We start from the raw sequence: 21,491 nt of genomic DNA on the forward strand, positions 1-21,491 counted from the left end.
AATAGCTGCATTAAGCTCATAAATATGTTTAAGCTGTAATAATCGTCACCTTAAAAAGACAGCTAATCTTTATTTAAATATTTAAAGTAAAGAAAATTTACCATTTTATGCAAGTGTTTAGCTGGCTGTATTTAAAAATGTGTATTTTGTTTCTAATTTAAGTCTGTCAGTCATAGAGAGCAACGTAGTGACAGGAATAATTTTGCATGTATGAAGGTGTAAAGTGTGAGCTTACTGGCTTTCTAATCTATTTAGCATAATGAAAGTAAAGTTGATTTCACTAAATCCCTGCATAAAACACTTTACCAGCCTTAGGCTGTTACCCTCACACTTGCTACAACTTGTCTCTTACAGTGTATCTTTTTCATCTGTTGCTGTGTAGATAGTGTCTGCTGAAGCCTTGTTTTCACTTACAAATTAAGACAAAGATCTTAAAAGGTTACTTAATATGATAATTTATTATGATTGAAAGAAACTAACTTTTCTTTCAGTAACTGTTCTAACCTTGATCTCTTTTTTTCTCTGTTTTCCTGCTACACTGGGTACATACTATTTCTTTTCAAATGTAAGTGTGTTCAGGCTTAGCTGTCTGCTGTATAATTTCTTGCAGGTTGTTTGGGATGGTGATGGGGAATCAGCTAGTCACCTAGTTTCACTGTTCTAAATGAAAGTAAAAATGTGTGTAATGATGCAAAAAAGTTCATGTTCTTGAGTACTGGAAAAAGAAGGCAATGGTGTGCTCTGTCACACTGGCATGATATCTTTAGATAGCTAAAGAGGGTGTAAAGCAACATCTTCAACTTTTTGGTCCAAAAATTGTGCAGGGATATTGTGGCAGCAGCTGTCATAGAACTCTGTCAGGAGAAATTTCCTCTAAAAGTTCTGTTGTGCAGCTGTTATCTTTAAGCTTAACCAAAGTTGGTTGTTTTTATGGTTGCTTAATGCCATTTGATTCAGTTAAGGTAGAATACTTCGGCTTGTCTTAGGGACCTCTAAAGACTTCAGTGGCAGTTTCTGTTCCTTTCCTCAACTCCATCAACTTAGAGACAGTAGCATTATCTCTGCAGAAGAGAACTCAGAGTTTTGCTGTGGCTTAGCTATCCAATATTGTTATTTTAAAGGTGTGGCTGCAGTGAAAGATACCAACCAAATCATCACTGTCATTTTTCTTCTTCCATTTGATTTTACCACTAGAGTCCAGAGTGGGAGTCATTGGTGATCTGTATAAGCGTCTTGCCTGGGGGTAGTACCTTAGCAATTTTGCAGTCTGTTTAATTTCTAGGCATTTCTTCTTAATGATTGAATATGATTTTACTTAGAGAATTTATTTCTAGCTGAGATACAGCACTGAATTTTCTTTCCTGTCCATCTCCCATGAGAGTTATTACATCATTTATTACTTCTAAAGCATCTATCTATGGGATTAGTCTTCACTGAAAAATTAGGAATGTGTGATAATAATACAGAATGGGCACAAATCCCTCCTTGTGGTTCCCGAAAGTGTCATCATAAATCTATTTGTCTGGACTGTTTTCTTCGTCTGTCTTCCCTAGGAGTAATTAATGATAATAATGATTGATAAACTTTTTACACTTAGGTTTGGTAAATGAATTAAAGTAAATTATGGGCTTATAAGGCAGTGAAGCTGGTCTCTAGGTATACTGTCATTTCTTTGGGTGTATGACCCAGGCAGTTTCACAAGCATGTATGTACTTCCAGTGAATGTTGGTGTTGTCACAAAGACGTGGCTTAAGGGTAGCATGGAATCTCCTTTGATTATGACTAGTATTTTGATGATGTACTACTCAGTTTTTGGTGACTAGAATAGGTACGGTCATATCAAGCCTCCATGGGAATGACATCAGTGGACCTATTTTGTGTGCCGAAACAGGTAGTGGTTGGTATTCACATCCCATCCATCCCGCGAGAAGGATGTTTTTTTTCTAAAGTAATGTTTGTAGCTCAGACAACTAGCTCAGCTACATCAGTTTCTGCCTGGGATTTGAACTACTATTTTTCCTGGTTTAGAGAGACCTGGTCTTAGTCCTGTTTCAGGCCTAAGAGACAGATACTTTGTGCTGAAGCAACAGAACAACATCTGGTTCTTCTTGCTCTGTAATTTTATGATCTCTAAATTGGCACAAGCATACACTCTTGCCCCAGGAACGGTCCTACCCTGTGCCTATCCTCTCCTACCTGCTTGTACCACTTGTGCAATCTTGTTCTCATGGTGAACCAGTTTGCACAAGTGACTACAATTAAAAGTAATCTTTCTTTTATGTTTTTCCTCAGTTAAGACTTGCCCATATCAATTCTCTAACAGTTCACTGCACAGGTGCATGTAGCGTTGTCCAACCCAAAAAAGAAAATGTGGTATAGAGAGTTGTAATGAGCAACCTGATCTAATTTTGAAGCAATCCCTGCTTTGAGTGGAAAGTTGGGCTAGGTGACCTCCAGAGGTTCCTTCCAAACTAAATCTTTCTGTGATTCTATGACCTTTGTAGGACGACTGCTTCTTTTATTGGTAGTGCTTGTTCCTGCTGCTTAGGGTGACCATTAAATTATGGCTTAAAGAAAAAAGGTTTTGCATCAGCTGTTTTTCTCCCCTGAGAAGAAATGGAAGCTGTAAATCTGTCCTGGACATAGGAAACGAGATGCCTTTATTTAGGATGCTATTGAGAGTGTTGGTGATGTCCTTGCTCTGTTAAGGATGCTGATGTGACCTGCAAGATGTTTGTCTCTTTGTCTCAATCAAAGCAGCTTCTCAAAAATCCATTGTTCTGCTGTAAGTTGGGACCATTTCCAGCACAGGAACCCTTAATTCTGCTTGATTGTACATAGAATTTTTGCAGAAGTTCTGGAACCAACTATTCCTTGCCTTAGACATGAAGGAAAATGATTGTTTGTCCTTCATTTATGACTTGTACATGAAGAATTCTTCTCTGCACAGTATGTTAAATACCTAATATATTCTGCTTAATCTGCCAATACCTTATGTTTGCTTAGTTTGAGAGTAAATACACACAGTTCCTTTGTAAACCCAGCATATCACCTGTTGTTCATTGGGACCCTGTCTGTCAGAGTCTGTCTTCAGTAGTATGGGTTCTGGGCTCAGCTGGCTTCCTAAGACAGCTTGCTGTCTACCCAGCTAGGAGTTAGAATGATGTGTGCCCCTATTCTAGAACATATTTCTATACTTTCATATCAATGAATGCAGAGCTTCACTTGCTGTTAAGCTAATGTATCTTTAAACAATTTATTCTCTTGAATACACGTGATGATGACCGTCCCTGAAGAGGTTCAAAACTCCTGCTACTAATACACAGCTAGCCAGTATCTGAAGCAGAATGCCTTTTCAGCTGTTGATACCATTCACATATCAAAGATTTAATCTTCTGTCCTCATCTGGGGAAAAAAAAAAAAAGAACACGAACTAAGGTGTATATTGTCAAATACCATACTTCTGTTTTCTGTCTTCTAATTCTTGTCTCTATGTTCTGAAAAAGCAGCCCAGCTAGAAGAGAGTGAGTTGCAAGAATGCAGCATGCAGACTGCACCAAGCAAAATACAACGCAGAGGTTGGCTTCAGGTAAGAAATAGTCAGAAAGAATGCATCATTGAACTAATTCTTAGTTCATAAATAATTTTAGAAGAAATTCATTGCAACTAGTAGGTAGTGGGCCGTTGGGACTCGCAGAGTCTGACTTTTGGTTTGGTCTGGATACTGAGTGACAATGTGAAATGACACCCTGGCCAGTTTTGTGTCTACTTTGAAACCTAAAGAGGCAAATCTTATGAAAAGGGTTTGGTTTCAGTAACGTTCATCATGGAAACTTCAGCCATGCTTGTGTAACTGACAGTGTGCATACTTTGATTGCATCCTAATTACGAAGTAAAACAAATTAATTTGAACCACTTTTGCAGCCACATCTCACGTTTACAAAGGCAAAGAAAACTTTGTGCTTGAATGCTTATGGCTTAACATTGTCCCCTCATTATATTTTATGGAAGAGTAATACATTTTCAAAGAATTGCAATTACTTCAAGTAGTCATTTTCATTGATAGATGTTACAGAATCACAGAATTATTGTGGTTGAAATGGAACTCTGGAGGTCATCTGGTCCAATCCCTGTGCTCAAGCAGGGTCAGCTAGAGCAGGTTGCCCAGGACAGTGTCCAGTCAGGTATTGAATACTCTACAGATGGAGACTCCACAACCTCTCCAGGAAACGTGTTCCAGCGTTTGATCCACCCCCACAGTAATATTTTTTCTTCTGTTCGGATGGAATTTCATGTTTGTTTGGTTTTTTTTTTTAATTAGTGCTCATTGTCTCATGTTCTGTCAGTGAGCAGATACCTGTCAAGTATTTATATGCAGTGAAGAGATCCCCCAGAGCCTTCTCTTCCCCAGGCTGAAGAGTCCCAGCTCTCTCAGCATCACCAGCAGAGCACCTTTGCTTGTTGGCTCCTCAGTCCTGTGGGCACTCTAGAAGTCTCCTAGATTGCTCAAGCCCTGCTGTGTTGTATTTCCAGCAGATACCAGGTTTGTTAAAGGTACCCCATGGAGGACAAGGGTCTTTGAACTTGCAGATTCTTCCAGGTTTTTGAGGAAGGCCTCATCTACTTCTTCCTGATCAGGACGTCTATAGCAGATACCCACTGTAATGGCACCCTGTCTCCTAGTCTTGACTCAGAAGCTCTTGACTGGCTCCTGACCTGTTCCTTGGAGAGCTCCATACATTCCAGCTCTCTCTCGCATAAAGGATGACAATTCCTTCTTAGCTTGTCTTTCTTAAAGAGTCTGTGCCTGTAACTATCCATCGCAGCACTCCAGTCTTGTGAGCTATCCCACCATACCTCTGTGACCCCAATGAGGTCATAGCCCTGTAATGGCATACAAGCTTCTAATTCCTCCTGTTTGTTCCCCATGCATTTGTTCTCCATTCGTGTAGGTGCATTTCAGAGAGGCACCCGCACATGCCGATGCCCCAGAAGAGGCTTGAGAGCTTTTGCCATGGGGTTCTTCGACCAGCAGTTCTTGCAGCACTTCACGCCTGTGTTTTAAGTGATTGCACTTCAGCTACTTTGTTGGTTGCTGTATCCCTGCTCCTATCGTTTTTTCACTGAGCTGGTGAGGTGAGGGGGTGAGCCCCGATGGGCACGCACTTTGATGCCAAACTCTAGGGGTAGCAGCAGCACGTGGGGAGTTTGACTAGGGCAGTTAAACCATAATGCAGGGGCCCAAAGGTGAGCTCAGGGAGGGCAGAAACATTCTATGGAACAGAAGGGAAAAAGGTTGCTTGATGTAGATATTGTTATGTAAAATGTGATGATTATTTTTTTTGTACTGCTGATAGCACCAAAAATGTCTAATTTCTTTGAATGCTTCTTTTAACAGAAAACTGTGGAGATTAAAACAGAAAGGGGTGCTAAACTCTGCATCAAACCTCCTCTTGACTACTCTGAGGATTTTGAACCTTATGAAAGCTTGAGCGTGGAGACAAATGGTGATGATCCTCTCCCTTACTCCCAGGTACAATTGGCAGTTGCCTTCTATTGTTCATGGTAGTGTCAATTGAAATGTGAACGGGCAGAGCATGAGAACCCAGTATATAGTGTTTCTTTCACCAGATGATTTCACATTGATGAGATGTGACATAAAGAAGGAAAAAATGAAAGAGTAAAAGTACTTTGAAAATCTTATCTCAGTCAACAACACTGTAACATGTTAAGTCCTAATTTAAAGAGGTAGAATATTGTCTCTGTTGGATAGAACCAAGATATTTCATGCAAGGAGACTCTTTCAGTTCACTTAATGGTTGTCCACATGAATGTCACTCTTGGCTGTCAGGTTAGAAAAAGCTTAAAGAGCAAGTTTTTCTGGGTTTAGGTTAATTTGTGAATAATGCTAAAATTGTTGCATTGCATTATTTTACCCAACAGAAGTCAGACTAAAGTTTTGAAAATATTATAATCAATACAGTTGCTTTCCATCAAGGGTTGTTATTGTATTGACTCCGTTGTTTGACAGTTCAGCCTTCCATTTGGTTACTAATGGCATTTTGTTCTAGCACACTTCACAAATGTCCTGTCATTAAAAAAATGAATAAATGAACAAAAATTTATGAAGGTTTTTCTGCCTAACCGATTAATGATACCAGTAAAGCTTTTCTGGGTAGTGGAGTAGCATCTACATATGGAACTGTCTACAGATCGTACCACTGACATCAAGCAAACTACCCAAGCATATTTTCCTAACTTGCATCTTTCTACCTTTCCTATATTACCTTTGAGATTATGATTCTTTTTTTCCTCTACAAACCAGTAACTTTTACAATGATGGATTTTTATAATCATTTATGTGTAAGTAGTAAGCTAATAATTTTAAACCAAAGTCCCACTTTTCTTGTATCCCAGGTGGAAATACTTTTGGGTTTCCTGAAGCTGTAATTTGTTTTCTTGAATGTCTTGTTACAATGCAGATGTCATGAGGTTTCAAACTAAAAGAAAGCCTGTAAAATTCCCTATCAAATAGCTACAAATATTAGTCTTGACTGTCATAAAGACATGGTCAATATCAAGCCTTGGGTTGCTTATAGACCTTCTTTTTAACCTAAGTTTGCCTGCTCTTTGTAATGTTTCTGTCAACATGAATTTCCTAACAAGTGTAATCTGTAGCAGAAGAGCGGCTCGAAGCTTTCATTGCAAACTGAACATACACTATCACAGTTCATTTGTACCTAAGAGAGCTTCAGTTTTCATTTTACTCATATAGTTTGTTTACCTATAGTTATCTCAGAACTCTAATACCAACAAAGTAGGGAAAAAAGCATTTCAGATAGGCAAGGTCTTTTTATTTTGCATTCATAAAATTACAAGGCTCTCCAGCATCATCTATGCTGTTTGTGGCATATGCTGAGAGGGGCAGGGTAGTTTTTTCCCCCAGTAAATTTCAAAATAGATTAATTTTTGTATAAAATCCTGTTATAGTGTGTCCACTTAAAAAAAATCTGTACAAAGTGGAAGCTTAGTCCATTAGACCCCAGCTCTTTTCTACCATTTTCTGATATGCGGTTGTATACAAGACAGGTCTATTATCGCCTCTCCAATTGCTTATAAAGAAGTTGGTATTACCTTAGTTTTGCAGTCTTGTGACAGCATTTGGAAAATCTGGATTGCAGCTAGTCTTCAAATGGGAAGCCAAAAGATATGACGGTCTAACTGTGTGAGACTGGAAAAATATATTCCCTTGCCCTCTCTATTGCTTACCTCCTGCTTGTAACTTATTCCTAAAAATTGGTTTTGCACATAAAAATTCCCTTGGCCTGCAGAATTTTCCTGCAAGGATTCTGATGAGAAGGAACAAAGGAGTTGTAGGATGATTGTTCTTTACAAATCCTCATCAGAGGAGTGAAGACATGACACAGGAATGTGAATATTTTTAGCTGTATCGTGGCTCTTAGTTCATGAGAAGAATTTTCTTTCTCCTAGGGGAGGAAGAGGCAGCCACACTGGTTTATTTTAAAATACATATTTGAGCTTTTCTGATAAATGTGTTTGAATTGTACCAGAAATTGAGAAGAAGCTTGCAACTCGGTACAGAAGGGAAAAGGATGGAAGAAGACTCTCTTAGTGATGATTATGACTCTGTTGAAGAGGACGTGTTTTCAGAACCATCTCCCACTGAGGAAACAATTACAAGCTTTGGAGGCCTTCAGTTGTGTAGCAGTAGATCATTGCAGAAAGAAGCTTCTGAACATCAGGATGCTGGGAGATGCTCTAGCCTTGATTCTGGTGCCCTTACTGCGTTGGAGTTCAACCAGGATCAAAGTAGTAAGTCTCTGTATTATGCACTACTACAGCACTACAATAATTCTTTGGGAGCATTACTGTTAAGGGAATCACTGGTGGTTAATCATTAATGGTTACTTCATCCTCTGATGAGTTTTCATGCTCTTCAGCAAACCTGTTGTTTTAATCTCCTGTTTTGGGAGACTTGCATCCTCTTATATTACTAGGTTTAGAAAATTTTTGCAAAGACGATGATATAGCCTTGGTTAACCCACTTGCATCACCAGGTCTAGACAGTTGAACTAAGATTGTCTCAGACTGTCTGTGAGATTTCTTGAGATATTATTATTATTTTAATATATTTTTGAACTGGTTTTGCAGTAATCCAGGCAGCCGAATGTTCCCAATCTCAACTTCTTCCATTTCACATCCTGGGTGCTGGATAACTGTTGTCATAGCATGTGCTATTCATCCCTGATGAAAAATGTATTAATTTGAGAAAACAAATCTGTCTGGCTCTGAGCCACTTTTTTTTGTCAGGTCTTCTCCTTTGGACACCTTAATGTCCAAACCCAAAACCAGGCACAAGATGTTTACCTTGTTAAAGGTAGAGAGTTCAGGCAGAAACCAGACCTTGACCTACATTCAGGATTTCTCAAAATTCCCTCCCCACTCATTTCAAGTACATTCATTTGGGTTGGTTTTTGTGGGAGGGTTTTTTTTTTGTTTGTTTGTTTGTTTTGGTTGGTTTGTTTTTTTCCTTTCCTTATCCATAGTTAATTCCTTAACTTAAGAGGAATAATCTTTGAATTAATTGAATAAAGGAGTGTTCTTCTCATTATCATAGAGGTGAGTGGAGTGTGAATGGGGACAGGTGGCAGAAGAAGAGATAGGAACAAGGGATGGAGCAGCAGTGAGAAGATCATCTTTGGGACAGTACATGATTTTTTTTTTTTTCCCGGTGGGAAGTTTCAAAGCTGTGATGCAAACAATGGAGGCATTAATAATTCTCAAATAAAAAAGTGAAGAAGTGCTCTTATGAACTATGCTAGGCAACCCTCTCCCCCTTTGAAACTTCTAAATAAGACAACGTTTTAGTCTGCATTTTAAGAATTTATTTTGGTATAACTACGTTAATAAGTGACTCAGGACTTCTTTTTTTATTTTTGCTTTTCTTGACAGTAATGCAGGTCAATGTCTGGTACAGGTGAGATATATTGGTACCTTATAGTGATATATTTTATTTTGTTTCATGAAGTCAGTGCAAGCCATGCATATGTACTTCTACATGAATAGAACAGGATCAGTGAAAGGGAGGGAGGATGGAGGTTATCACTTTGCCAGCATAATTAAAGTAGCAAAATTTTAGCAGTTAAGATCCAATAGGTTGTCCCTGGCTAGCTGCCTCCAAATAGCTCTGAAGTTGATTATTTCTGTTCCCTTATTATCTTGCAGATGTGAAGCCACTACGAGTTCTCTCGGCAAAAAGAAAAGATAATGCTGAAAAGTACATTCCTGTCAGACCGATCGTGGTAAAAAATAAAATCACTCGGCCATTCTCTGCTGAGTTCTTGCAGCAGGAAAAACATGAAAAAAATTGTTCTAGTAAGAAATAAGAATATCTAATGTCGATAAAGAGAGTTTTCATGCTTTTTCCCCCTCTGGCTCAGATATAATTTCAGCATACATCTGTCACTATGTGTTTTCTCTTAGCTGTTGTCCTTTCTTTTTTTGGGGTGGGGGGGAGGTGATGGGTGGTGGTGGTGGTGTTTTTACTGCTTGGAATGTTTTGACTTGGGTGAAATTGTAAGAAAGTCCGGAGTCTGTATACTTTGTATACTTTAGTCTTGTGCTACTTCTTTACTGCCTGCCTTCTCTTTTGGCTTCCACAGCATAAGGCTTTTTCCTCTCCCTTTCAGTCCTTATGCTTGCTCTGTGTTTCCCACTTTCCTCATGCAGATCTGTTCCCTGTGCTATTAACAGAAGAGTGTCTTCTCAAAATCAGCAATTGACACTTTGGTGGAAGATTTTAACACAATCCGTTTACAGCAATAAAGGCATAGTTTTCCACAGCACAGCAAAACTTGTTCTGTTGCTGCTTGGGACTGTACTTGAATTCCACCTTGAACACTGCAGATCAGTCTCCAGTGCTGGGTGGGTATGCCGGCATCTAGTACCATACTGGAAATGTTTTTCCTGGATTGGAGAACACCATTTTGAAGACACTGCTGCTTATTCTAGAAATCTGCTGCTAAGGTGTGGTATTTAGCTGGGCTAAAAAAAACAAACCTAACCCCAAATCTCGGGGCTGAAATCATGGCTGCAGTTGTTTTTTCAGCACAGTCCTTAATTGAACAGATCTGATGAACTTGAGTTTTGAGAGGTCTGAGACAGTTTTCAGAATTACCATGCCCTGTGGTTAAGACACTCTTTTCAAAAAAAGCAAAATCCAGATGTGTCCCAAGAAAGCAATAAAGCTAATGGTTTTGAAATTCAAAATATTAGTTTCTTAATTGGCAAAAAACCAAATTGAGGAAAATAAGCTAATTCTTTTTGGCTTCAGAATAAATCCTCTTTGTAGCTTCCGAGACCCTCACCCACCATCTGTCTGAGCAGATGCTCGCTTTAACTGCTTTCCAAAGATGTGTGTAGCATTTTCTCAGGTTATAGTAGTGCTTGTTAGAACTGTTTCTGTCCAACTATCATTTTAAATCCTTAAATTAATTTGATTTCAGGGGGATGTTATAGTACAGAAAAATAAAAAGGACTTCATTCTGTCCCTGTATTTGCAAAGATGACTAATGCTTGTTGAAAGTTTTTATGAGGCTTAGGGCTTAAAGAGTGTGAATGCATGCAAATCTCAGTTCAGTTCTAACTTCCTGTCTTTTCAAGGTAGACTTCATGTTACTAGCATCCACTGCCATTTCACTCTTCTGCTTAGTAAACCTCACTGCAGCATTGTGAGCACACTTGCATGCCAACCTGTTCTTCAATATTTTCACTAGATCTAAAAGTCTATACAACTTTGGTCTTTTTTTCTTCCCTTGACTTTTGAAGTCCTTGAATATAGCCACTGTGCTTCTCTTTTGAACATAACAACTGTGCTTCTCTTTCAGTCTGATCTCAGATTCTTTATTGTAAAATTTTATTTCCTTTCTTTTAAACCTGTTTATAGGCCGTGACATTTCTATTTCTCCATGATGTTTGGGAAGATTGGAATGTGTATGGGCATTTTGATGACTATTTAAGTTATAAGGTCATTTGTTTTGCCTTGCAAGTAGCAACTCCTGACTCCCCTTGTTTTGGTAGAAATCTTTGGGGATTCCTCCAAAATAGCTGAACACCCCAGTTTCATTGAAAAATTCTGGTGTGCTGAAATTACATATACTTCTTTTTCAATGAGCTGTTACAGGGCATTTCCATTAAATACTGGAACAAAGCAAGTAGAAAAAAATCTTAAAGCATAAAAATTATGTTTGTCATTTGTCAGTTTTCCTCCTTTTATGATACTGTTTCAGCTGTTGTCTAAAGTAGATGTGACCTGGAATCTTAATATAAAACCAAATTGGAGCAACTCAGCCTTGCTTAGGAAGGTTACAGACTGCTAGCAAAGCCTGGTGTCAGTAACTGAATCAGGTGTTTCAAATGTATGCTGTTGTAATGTTCCATACTTTATGTCAGGACAAATATGAATATTCCTTCCTTCTTTTGGTGGCAGGGCCATTAAGTCGACCAGAAAGACCGCTTTCAGCAACTCGAAAGAACGTGTGTGAGAAGGATCCTGATCTCTCAGTTGCAGCTGTGGTTAAAGCAATGCAAATTGAAAATGAAGTCTTGCAGAGAGATCTGCAAAGGCAGACAGTTTCCACAAGCCCTCAAAAGGTATGGCAAAATGCAGAAGAGGGCTGTTTGATCAAGTAGCAACCCCCCCCATTAATTACGGTCTCTTATACATTAAGATTGTGTATGAATGAACAGTGATGTCTCTTAAGTGTAATTGAATTTGTGTTACTCTTCCATAGGGTGGTTTTCTTTAATCTGCTTCCACAGCTCTCTCTTGATTTCAGGGATCGCTGCACGACTGATAGAACAGTCACATGATATGTCCGTACAGTCAAATGCACAGCTGCAGGCCCAGTTGAGCCATTTTCATTCTGGAAGCTTCTTAAACAAGAGAATGTGTGATTTCCATACCAATAAATCCTACCTTTTCTATTGGACTCATTAATATGGGCACTGTTCCCTGTTAATACATGCTTTGCGTTTGAAGACTACTAGCTAGCTCTTAGTGAGGAGGAGCTAGTATGGGTTTTCTGCACCAATGCATGTACATCTCATCTCCGACAACCATGTTTAAAAGCAATTAAAAACTCCTAAACAAGGGAATCGGCAAAAATCCATTCCCTTCTGATTCAGGTCGGACCATTATTCCTTGTTAAGTTAAAGAATAAGGAAGTTTGTGTTGGCAATCCTAGCTAAACTTTGAGCATAACCAATAATTCAGTTCTAACAGAAAGAAAGTACATAAAGAAATTTGAGCATAAACTGAAATTTACAGAACCATCTGTCACAGACAGCGTTCATGGATTCAAAGTCTGCTTCCAGTTCGGAGTCTAGGAGACTAATTTTTTTTTGGGAAGGACAAGAGAGATGCCTAGACATCTTGGAGTTAATCATTTGAATTCTGAGTTTCCAAGACAGCTTACTACTTTAACCCAAGCTGATGCTCCCTGAAGTTGTGAGCTGATGCTATGATGAATATGTATCCACTGTCATCGCTGAGCCAACTTTAGGTTTCTGGGAAGTTTTAGTTAGGAGAATAGGTGAAAATGTTCTTTTACTGTAGGTAAGTACTTTACATGTGATCTCATCATCTAGGTCAACTTTTCAATCTTATTCCTCTTGTTTTTGAGATATTTATAGCTTCGTGATTGAGAGAAAAAATTCCATTGAATATTCTCACATAATTTATCTTCCTGCCAACATTAAGACTAATTTTAATATTGTTGTGCCTAAATGAAAAATAATGAAATAATACTTAAAATAGACATAATTTTACTCTGACACGTGAGATGGAGTTTCAAAAACCCACTATGAGTTCTCAGTCTTAAAGCTGACCTAAATGATCTTCCAGAAGTAATTTAATTTTGCAATTAAGGGATTGTGGAACTTGGCGTTTGATATTTAAATGTATAACAATGCAGAATTTTTAATACTAAAAAAGTAATTAACTTCTAAGCATTTTAAAGTTCTCTTACTCTTCAAAAATTATAGAAATGGAAGTGACCTAAGAACAGAAGGACTGCCATTCCTCATCTAACTAGTTGTTCGCTGTTCTGACTATTGTCTCTGACAGAAGCTACCAATAAAATTTTAGGACAAATAACAAAGGGAGAAGGGTATACTTACAAAGTGGGGTACAGGCAGAGAAAGAGCCCACAGGACTTTTCCTCTGTTTTCTCTTAGATAGTCACTGTTGATAGTTCTATATTTAAAACAATAAATCAAGATTTTATTCTACTAAAACTGAGCTTTTCAGGGTTTAAAAGTCTTTATGATCCTCTTTTGGAGAAGGAGAAGGCCTAGGGAGACCTGTGCCCAAGCTTTGGTCAACTCTGAGTCCTACCAAATGTATACAACAAGATTTCAGACATACATATATATTTAATAATCATCAGAGAATGCTTTTGCATTACTTTTCTTCCACATACAGCTGAGCTTGGAGCTTGATATTTTTTCATTGCAAATCAAAACTGATTCTGTTAAACATGCTTTAACTCAGTATAGAGTTACAGATTAGCTAAGGTTAGCTGAGTCCAGATATGGGCCCAAACTCTTATTTATTCCAGAGACACAGACTGATACTCGTTATGTAGAGAACAATGTGAATGAAACGTGTTCATCTTTTTCTTACTTAGAAGAAATTTTCTGTTTCATCTGTTGTTTCTGCAATGGCTGAACCTCCAGAAAAAAACCAGACAAGGACTGCAGTCACAAAAGCTGTGGAGAGAATTTGTCCTTTTGGAAGCAGGTATATATATATATATATTTCCTTTAAGGCTAGTTTCCTTTTTTGAAGAGAGATTTTTCGGCATACCACCAGGTGTACTGTAGTACCACTACACCCGATAATCTGACTTACCTGAGACATCACGCAAGTAGTAGCAAATCAGGGAGAAGGTTCCAGCCGTGGGCCAGTATCTGTGGATCAGGGAACTGCCAGCATCTCCCTGTTTGTTTTTATATTACCTGTGTATTACTTTCTCAGACTGGCTCAGAACCAGCTGAGAACTGGAGCCCAGTCTTTGAACCAAACTCAGTGTATCTAAGCTGGGATGCTGCAACAGTTGTCATTCAGCGTGGGAGTACATGGGATTCTTCCGTGGGGTGTGTGGGTTCATTCTGTCATCTCTTCATCTTTGCACCAACAAAACTTACTTCTTAAAAATACAAGCATTATGAAGGAGTAACACATAAAAGAATATATATGTTTCAGACAACAGAAGAAACTTCTGAAAGTCCTTCCGGAGCCTGAGAGCCATTCTGCCTGTGATAATGACATATTCCTGTCTGATGACAAATCGGAAGTAGATTCCATATTGAGAGAGAAGGTTTGTGTATATATGTGCCATAACTGATGCTTCCCAGTATTACTGAAATAAAAGTACATTGAATGATCTGTATTCCACGGATTCTGCCCCACATCAACTAATAAACCTATGGCCGGGTAAAAGAAGAGAATTTATCACTGTTCCATTGTTCATCAGAATGACAAAGGAATCAAAGAACAGAGAGCTGTTTTCTCCTTAGGCTTTGTAAGAGGGTGACAAGTTCTCTTCTCTTACCCTGCCATAGATTTATTAGTTGATGTGGAGCAGAATTGGTGGAACCCAGAATGATTGAATTGCATCCGGATAGCCTTGAGTTTGCAAGCTTTTTGCTTCTGACTTGTCAGTATTGTAGTCTTAACAATTTTATTGTTTTGTCACTTATGTTTATACCATATTTCATTTTGATCCAGATGACAACCAGTATGGAAGTACGTGATGCCATTTATGTGACTATGGAACTTCTTTCTAACTGGGGAAATCCAGTAAACGTGGGCCTGAGTGAGGTGGAATTCTTTGATTTATGCAATGAAAAGATATTTGTGTCTCCTCATGATGTGGACATTCGAAATGCTGACAGCCCAGGGGATTTGTGCTGCTTGGTCAACAAGAACTTAAATGTAAGACTCTTAGTCCTGGATGTGACAATTTCTCGTTATAATAATTCTTTAATATTCCATCACTAGGATTTTGTTTAGAAACATGATTGCATTTTGAACCTGACTTGCATATCAACTATCTGATAATTCAAAAAAATGCATATATTAGTTATTATTAACAAATTCAGCTTTCTTGTCCAAGATGTTGGTATTTGGTTATAATTTTGTTTTAGGACAGAATTTGATTAATTTGCCTAACAATTAACTGAGCAACTGGAAGGAGGCAGCTTTAACTCTACCTCCTTTCATATTAATTCTGTAGTATTGACTTGGATTGAAGAACACATTCAGTTTTTAAAGTGCTGTAATATAATCATAGGATCTGTAGAACAAGATCACAAAACTTTAAGGACAGGGAATTCCACATTTTTACAGTATGTCTGCTGATAAACTTAAGTAATTCTTGGGATCTGAAGGTACTGGAGCTTCATTGCTAACTTCTTCCAGATGCTTAATATGAATTTAAGTAAACTTAGGAAGGAAATAGGCTTATTTTATCCTGTCCCCTTGTTATCCTTTAACCTAGGGAAGGATCATAGAAGAATAACAATGTGTAGGTGGGTAGTTTTGAACAAGGGATTACAAAAAACTGTGTGACATGATAAAAGAAAAGTATTTAATGGCTCATCTGTGAGATAGTAAGATGAGGAGACACGACGTGCTTATGTATTAAAGACAGTGGACAAAAGGCAAGAACTGGAATGAAATCCTGATGCTACTGAAGAGATTAGCAAAAGTCCATAGCCCTTCATACAGTCATAATTTCATTTGTGCTGCACATTCACTGTATGCCCTTTGTCTCCATGGGCTTTCAGAGCTAGGATTCTAGTAAAAAATACTATGATTTTAGTGGGTGAAGATACTATATGACTTAGTCTATTAAAACCCATAAATTCCAACTTATTTCATGCTAGTGATACTTTCCTGCTTGCAGGATGAATGAGAATAGAAAGAAGGCAAATATGCAGTATTTTGAAATTTAGTTGAAACTTGGTATGGAGTATTATTTCCAGACAAATATTTTTACTTGAAACATCTTTCTTACCATCTCCTGAAATTTGTAGTTTGGGTGTCATAAATAGCCATTCTCCTTTATAGGCTGTGCTCTCTGGCAGATGACACTCAGCAGTAGCAGTAGTGACTCTACTCTCAGACTCTCTAGATAATTATAAATTATGTAGTAATATATTCATTAATCCATTATAAACCTGTTATTCTCAGCATTTCTCATATATGTCCCATTATTCTTAAGTAATGAGGTTTTATATTTAATTGATTAATATATTTCTTTGATTTGTGACACTGTAGTCTCCTCTCTTGAAGCTGGAAAGCTATTGCATCAGAGAAGGTGCAATCTGGACAGGGAATATGGCCTTAGAATGTGATGACTGAACTACAGACTCCTTCAGAAGTCAAAACAGCATTTCCAGTTTGTATACGTTTCAGATCACACAGGAAAGCTTTTGGGTGTATTAGAAAAAACAACCAATTAATGAATCTCCAAGCAACTAAAATTTTCAACAGAATGAAAACTAACATAAAAACTTACTTTGTGGAAAACTGACTTGACCGTGGTTTAAACACTTCCATCGTTGATCATTTAGGTGTACATTTGTCTTTGAGAACAGACATACTCTTACTGAAAATGAGGGATTTTATTTATTTATTAGTTTATTAACCTTGCAGACTTCTAAGAACATTTAAATTGCATCCTCCCTTGTACTTCGTGATGTGCTGTAAAAGAAAAAAAAACCTAGCAGAACATCAGGTGCTCTTCACTAAGGAAATAGTGCCTCACGGGATATAATGTTTAACAAGACCTAGATTAGGCATTCCACTGAAACTGTTTTCTGTAAACTTTTTTGATTCTTATATGCATACAGAGGTCTTTTAAACCTCAGAACAAGGACAGGTAACTGTAGTTCTAGAAATATCTAACAAAGCGATTTCTTCACAATGCTGAACCCTCAGACCCACGTCATTCCTCTTTGCAGTGCTCAAGCCTTCCTTTACTCTTCATCACGTATACCTTCAGTGCCTATACAAAGCAGCCTCGGGCCAGTCTCCCACAAAAATCTAAGACCAAAGGTTCCCACTCTTACTTTTTTCCCCTTGATCCAGTTGAAATGTAATTCCTACTCCTGACACATCAGGTTCACCCTGATGGTTCAAAGAACTTTGGGGCTCGATTTTTTCAGTGCTAGTTGCAAAGACAGTAACTCCAGACTCGAGTACATCATGTGAAGGCAAAGACATCACCATCACTCCTAGTGATAAAAAAATTACTCTCCTCCACTCTCATGAGTTTTGAAATGGATTCACCAAGGTGCCTTCAGTTTCTGGTGTTACATCTTTGACATGCTGACAGAGACCCTCACACCTGAGTTTGTGTATCCTCAGTCCTAAGCAGTAACTTCCACTGATAAACAAAATGATCTGTAGAGCTGCCTCTCACTCAAGACATAATATCTGGCCTTGCTCTGATGTGCCTTCTATTGTTCGGAAGATGATGTGCAACTTTACAGAGAAACTAGTGAGAAGCATGAACGTGTCTCTCCAGAGTCCATTTTGGTGCTGAATCTGGTGCCCTCTGTGAAGGCACCTCTGGCACTATCTCAATATGCGCCAGAACCTATTGCTTTCTAGGGCATCAGGTCCCACATTGAGAGGTCTCGAGATGGATCAGTCATCAGCTGTTGTCTGCTCATAGAAAATGATTTTTTAATCATTCTTGTTCATAGCATCGCTTGAGTAACGTGATCTAGCTTGGAAGTAGATCCTGGAGTTGGGTTCACACTGGTTTGAGGGCTATTCTTTATTTCGTTGATGTTAAGAGCCTTCTTTCTTTTTTTCATATAGAAAGGATTAAACCTGTCTGGCACTCTTATGGCTATTTGTGCCCAAAACTGACATTCAAAGCAACAACAGCTTTTTGAGAGGCCTCTGAGGCAGAGACATCATGAACCACAAGAGCTTGGAACACATAGATAACCACTCTGAGAAGTGGATGTATTCATGGTGCCTTTGAACAGGCTGGCAGGGCTCTGTCCTCGTCATCATTAGGCACACATCTAAAGTACTTGAAAGGAAAGTTCTGTAGTTACTGCCTTCAGGAAAAACCGAGTCTCGCTTCAAAGTGAAAGGATGTAGAAAAATACTGACTTTGTGTACCTACTGTGTGATTATATGTACTGTGTATCCTTGAAAATAGAGAGAGAGATAATTTATCTGCTAAACTCAGATCACTGAAATGTTGTCTGCATCTATGTTTACTTTGTGCCCTCGTTTATTACTGTTTTGGGGTAACATTCGACATCAAGTATATTAACATTCAACATTTTGGTTTTGAAACTTTACTCCTTGCTTCTTCCTGAGCTACCTACCACACATCCTTTTCCTCTGTTTCTGAACATACAAAGGCAGCAGTTCTGAACAATGTCCAGAACTAGGCTTTCTTTGGTACTTTAAGATGTCTTGATTGTCATTTGTCTGTAAAATTCATGTTGGGAATTTCTGTGATGTCTTAGAAAATTTCTTATAAAATTTCAAGTTTAGAGTCCTATATATAGCTCTAAGGAATAGATCTGCAAAGCCTGATTAAAATAGAGGCAGTGAAATAAAATTCTATTAAGATTCCCCTCTTAGAGGGCAAAACAGGAGTGTAAGCACTTGAAGAAATCGTAAAATGATTATACACTGTCTGTTGTGCTCAGTGATCCCCTCCAGTGCCTGCAAAGCTGATTAATCTGATTAAAATAAACTGGGCTTGCTTTGACCCTGCAGTTACAAAGCATGGCAGACTGCCTGTCATTTGTGAGCGTGCAGATGTCTTACTGGGACAGCAAGCAGCTGACCTTTATCTAATTGCCAGGTTGTTGTGAGCTGTCTTACAGGCAGGAGGGTCAGATTTACAATTTGGAAATGAGGTTAAGGTTTTGCTCTTAATGTAGCAGATTTTATTAAATGGTTACTTTTCTAATTGATGTATATTTTTCTGTGGGGTGGTGAGTTAATTAAAATATGCCGCTTTAGGAGAGAGAGTATTAGTGACAGTCTGCTTGTACATGTTTTTAGACCACGAAGGAAAGCTTCCTTTGGATGTGCCCTTTCCATCCGCCTGTCCAACTTTACTTTGTTATCCGCAATCCCACCCGGTCACGTGACTTTGGTATATCCAAGATCAAGATTTGGAATTACAACCCAACAACTCCCTGTGTAAGTAGTCTTTTCTCAACTCCTCTGTACGTATGCTCTACTTTGCCTAGGGAAACTTAGTTTGATCTTCTTTCCAAAAGTATGAAATCAAAGCAGATACCATTTTCTCTAATAAAATAGGGAGCTAGGAGGGGTCTATGTCTACCGTGAAAATTGCTTTTGTCTTAACTGTAAGCGGTAGCAATGTAAGCATTAACGTTTTCATAGGCACAATTAACATTTTCTTTCAAAGCTATTAAAGATCTCTAAAGACGTACTAAAAGGCTTGCCTATTCTGTCAGTTAATCTTTTACCGTGGTGAGAATTAGTGATACAAAGGTAAGTGCATTTTAATATTCAGGACTTTCAGTTGTTTTATCACAGGATAAATAAATATGTGTTTAAATATGTGTTTTCTCACGCACATAGGTACAAATACGCTGACTGTTACTCGATTTTGGTTTTGCTGCTTTAATTAAAAACTATACTAATTGCGTGTTCATAATAAAACAAGTAATTTAGTGTTATAAGAGAGACGTATCATGGCAGATGGTGTCTTGTTTGTGTGTTTGAATGTCACCATGGAAATTATTCTTATTTGTACGCTGCAATGTTAAGAAAAAAATCCCAGGTACTGGATCAAAGAAGATTTGCTGTCCTGGATTATAAATAAGAGGCTTTATTCCTCTGGTTTTGCTCTCATCCATTTTCTTATATAAGCACATATGGTAATATATACATAGGGAAAGGGCCACGGAAGGGACAACTTAAACAAATTTACTACAACATGATTTATATTTATTTTCTGGAATTTTAATGGGTTTTTCTATTAAAGTATGGGCTACAGAATGTTCCATCATCATTAGAGAGTGCAAAGGGGACCACTGTTTTTGGAGGTAATAGTATGATTTGTTATTGAATATAATGCAGGAAATACACATAAATGTATTTCTGTTTTTTTTTTAAGGCACTGTTTTTTTTCAATAAACTGCTATAAGGCAAGCTGTAAAATCCATTAGGAGTATAATCCCATGGATTTTGGTGGCAGTGCAGCCATCTACAATGACTAAAGAAATGTCCTATTGTGCTTAAGATGAAAGAATAATACAAAGCAGTTCTGCCTAATTCTGTGATTTAACATGAGGAAGTTTTGTCTGAGAAATATAAAACCCAGCAATACAATTAACTAACAATTTTATTCCTGGTAATGTAAATCCAGAGCTAGATTTCTGTCTCATTTTTTGGTAATCATTCTAACCTCCTTCTTTCCCTCAAAACCCACGTAAGTGAGAGATGCCCTTGTACTTTTTCAAAAAACGGAGAAAAAATTAATTCAGGCCAGTACTTTTGGATTGTTGAAAGTGTTTGCATTTTAGAACTTGAGTCTGGAAGTAGAAAAAATATGTCTGAAGGAAGCTGTAAAAGTCAAATTACATCACTGTCATAGATTCCTTGATGCAGTGTATTACAAGCAAGGTCTCAGAGAACATTTCATCTTGCCTTTATTTATTTCAGATGAGGTCTGTGTAAAAGGAGGTCATTTTTAGTCTGCAAGAACAAACAGATAAAGTGTACATGAGGGCACCCAGTTCTTTTCAAGTTTGTCTGAAATATTCAGGCATTTTGTAAATAATTGCTACAGCCTTGAAATTGCATCATTACTTGATGCTATTAGAACTCTTTTCATAAGATCCAATATAATGTCTCTTGTATGTCTTCACAAATCTGTGAATGGATTTAATGCGTAAAGGCATGAATGTTTTAGTTGCTCTCCGACTGGATCATCTTCACCTTCAAGCGATTGCCCATGTGCGTGTTCCTCCTGTGTGTATATTCATGTCCACTCTCTTGAGTTGGAGATGGTTTTCAGTGCTGGACTGCCACTGGGGTGCGTTGCCTGTAAGGGTGCAGCAGCTTTTGTCCAGCAGGGTTAGGTTTATTGAAGAACTTAGTTCTTTTAGTTCCTGGCTTCTTTTCTATTGCTTCTTCTTTTTCACTCTTCTGTGACAAGTCAGGCAGAGGCAACTTCAAGTCCTCTGTCCAGGTGTAATTCACAGAAAAGTGCCTCGAGTTTTCAGCTTTGTCCTTTATGCACAAGTATCACTGAAATGGCCAGAAATACCATTCCTGTTGCATGACTGGAAAACACTATTCCAGCAGGCACTCTGTGAGGGCTGAAGGGGCGAGCTGGGAAGGAACATCAAGACAAACCATAGAACTATTTTCCCAAAATATATAT

The 21,491-nt window shown here is 38.1% G+C and overlaps 1 protein-coding gene across 1 annotated transcript in view; it reads left to right on the forward strand.

The window, feature by feature from the left end:
- KATNIP (katanin interacting protein) overlaps positions 1-21,491 on the forward strand; it is a gene marked incomplete at its 5' end in the record, with an annotated part of 58,661 nt that overhangs the window by 2,229 nt on the left and 34,941 nt on the right. The window contains 9 exons of the mRNA XM_082490837.1: positions 3,507-3,589; positions 5,399-5,533; positions 7,572-7,833; positions 9,247-9,396; positions 11,510-11,673; positions 13,710-13,822; positions 14,288-14,402; positions 14,813-15,019; positions 19,133-19,273. Coding sequence (XP_082346963.1) covers positions 3,507-3,589; positions 5,399-5,533; positions 7,572-7,833; positions 9,247-9,396; positions 11,510-11,673; positions 13,710-13,822; positions 14,288-14,402; positions 14,813-15,019; positions 19,133-19,273 — 1,370 coding nt within the window. The remainder of the gene's footprint in view (positions 1-3,506; positions 3,590-5,398; positions 5,534-7,571; positions 7,834-9,246; positions 9,397-11,509; positions 11,674-13,709; positions 13,823-14,287; positions 14,403-14,812; positions 15,020-19,132; positions 19,274-21,491) is intronic.

The sequence above is a fragment of the Vanellus vanellus genome (assembly GCF_965231255.1).
Source record: "Vanellus vanellus genome assembly, chromosome: 14".
Classification (NCBI taxonomy): domain Eukaryota; kingdom Metazoa; phylum Chordata; class Aves; order Charadriiformes; family Charadriidae; genus Vanellus; species Vanellus vanellus.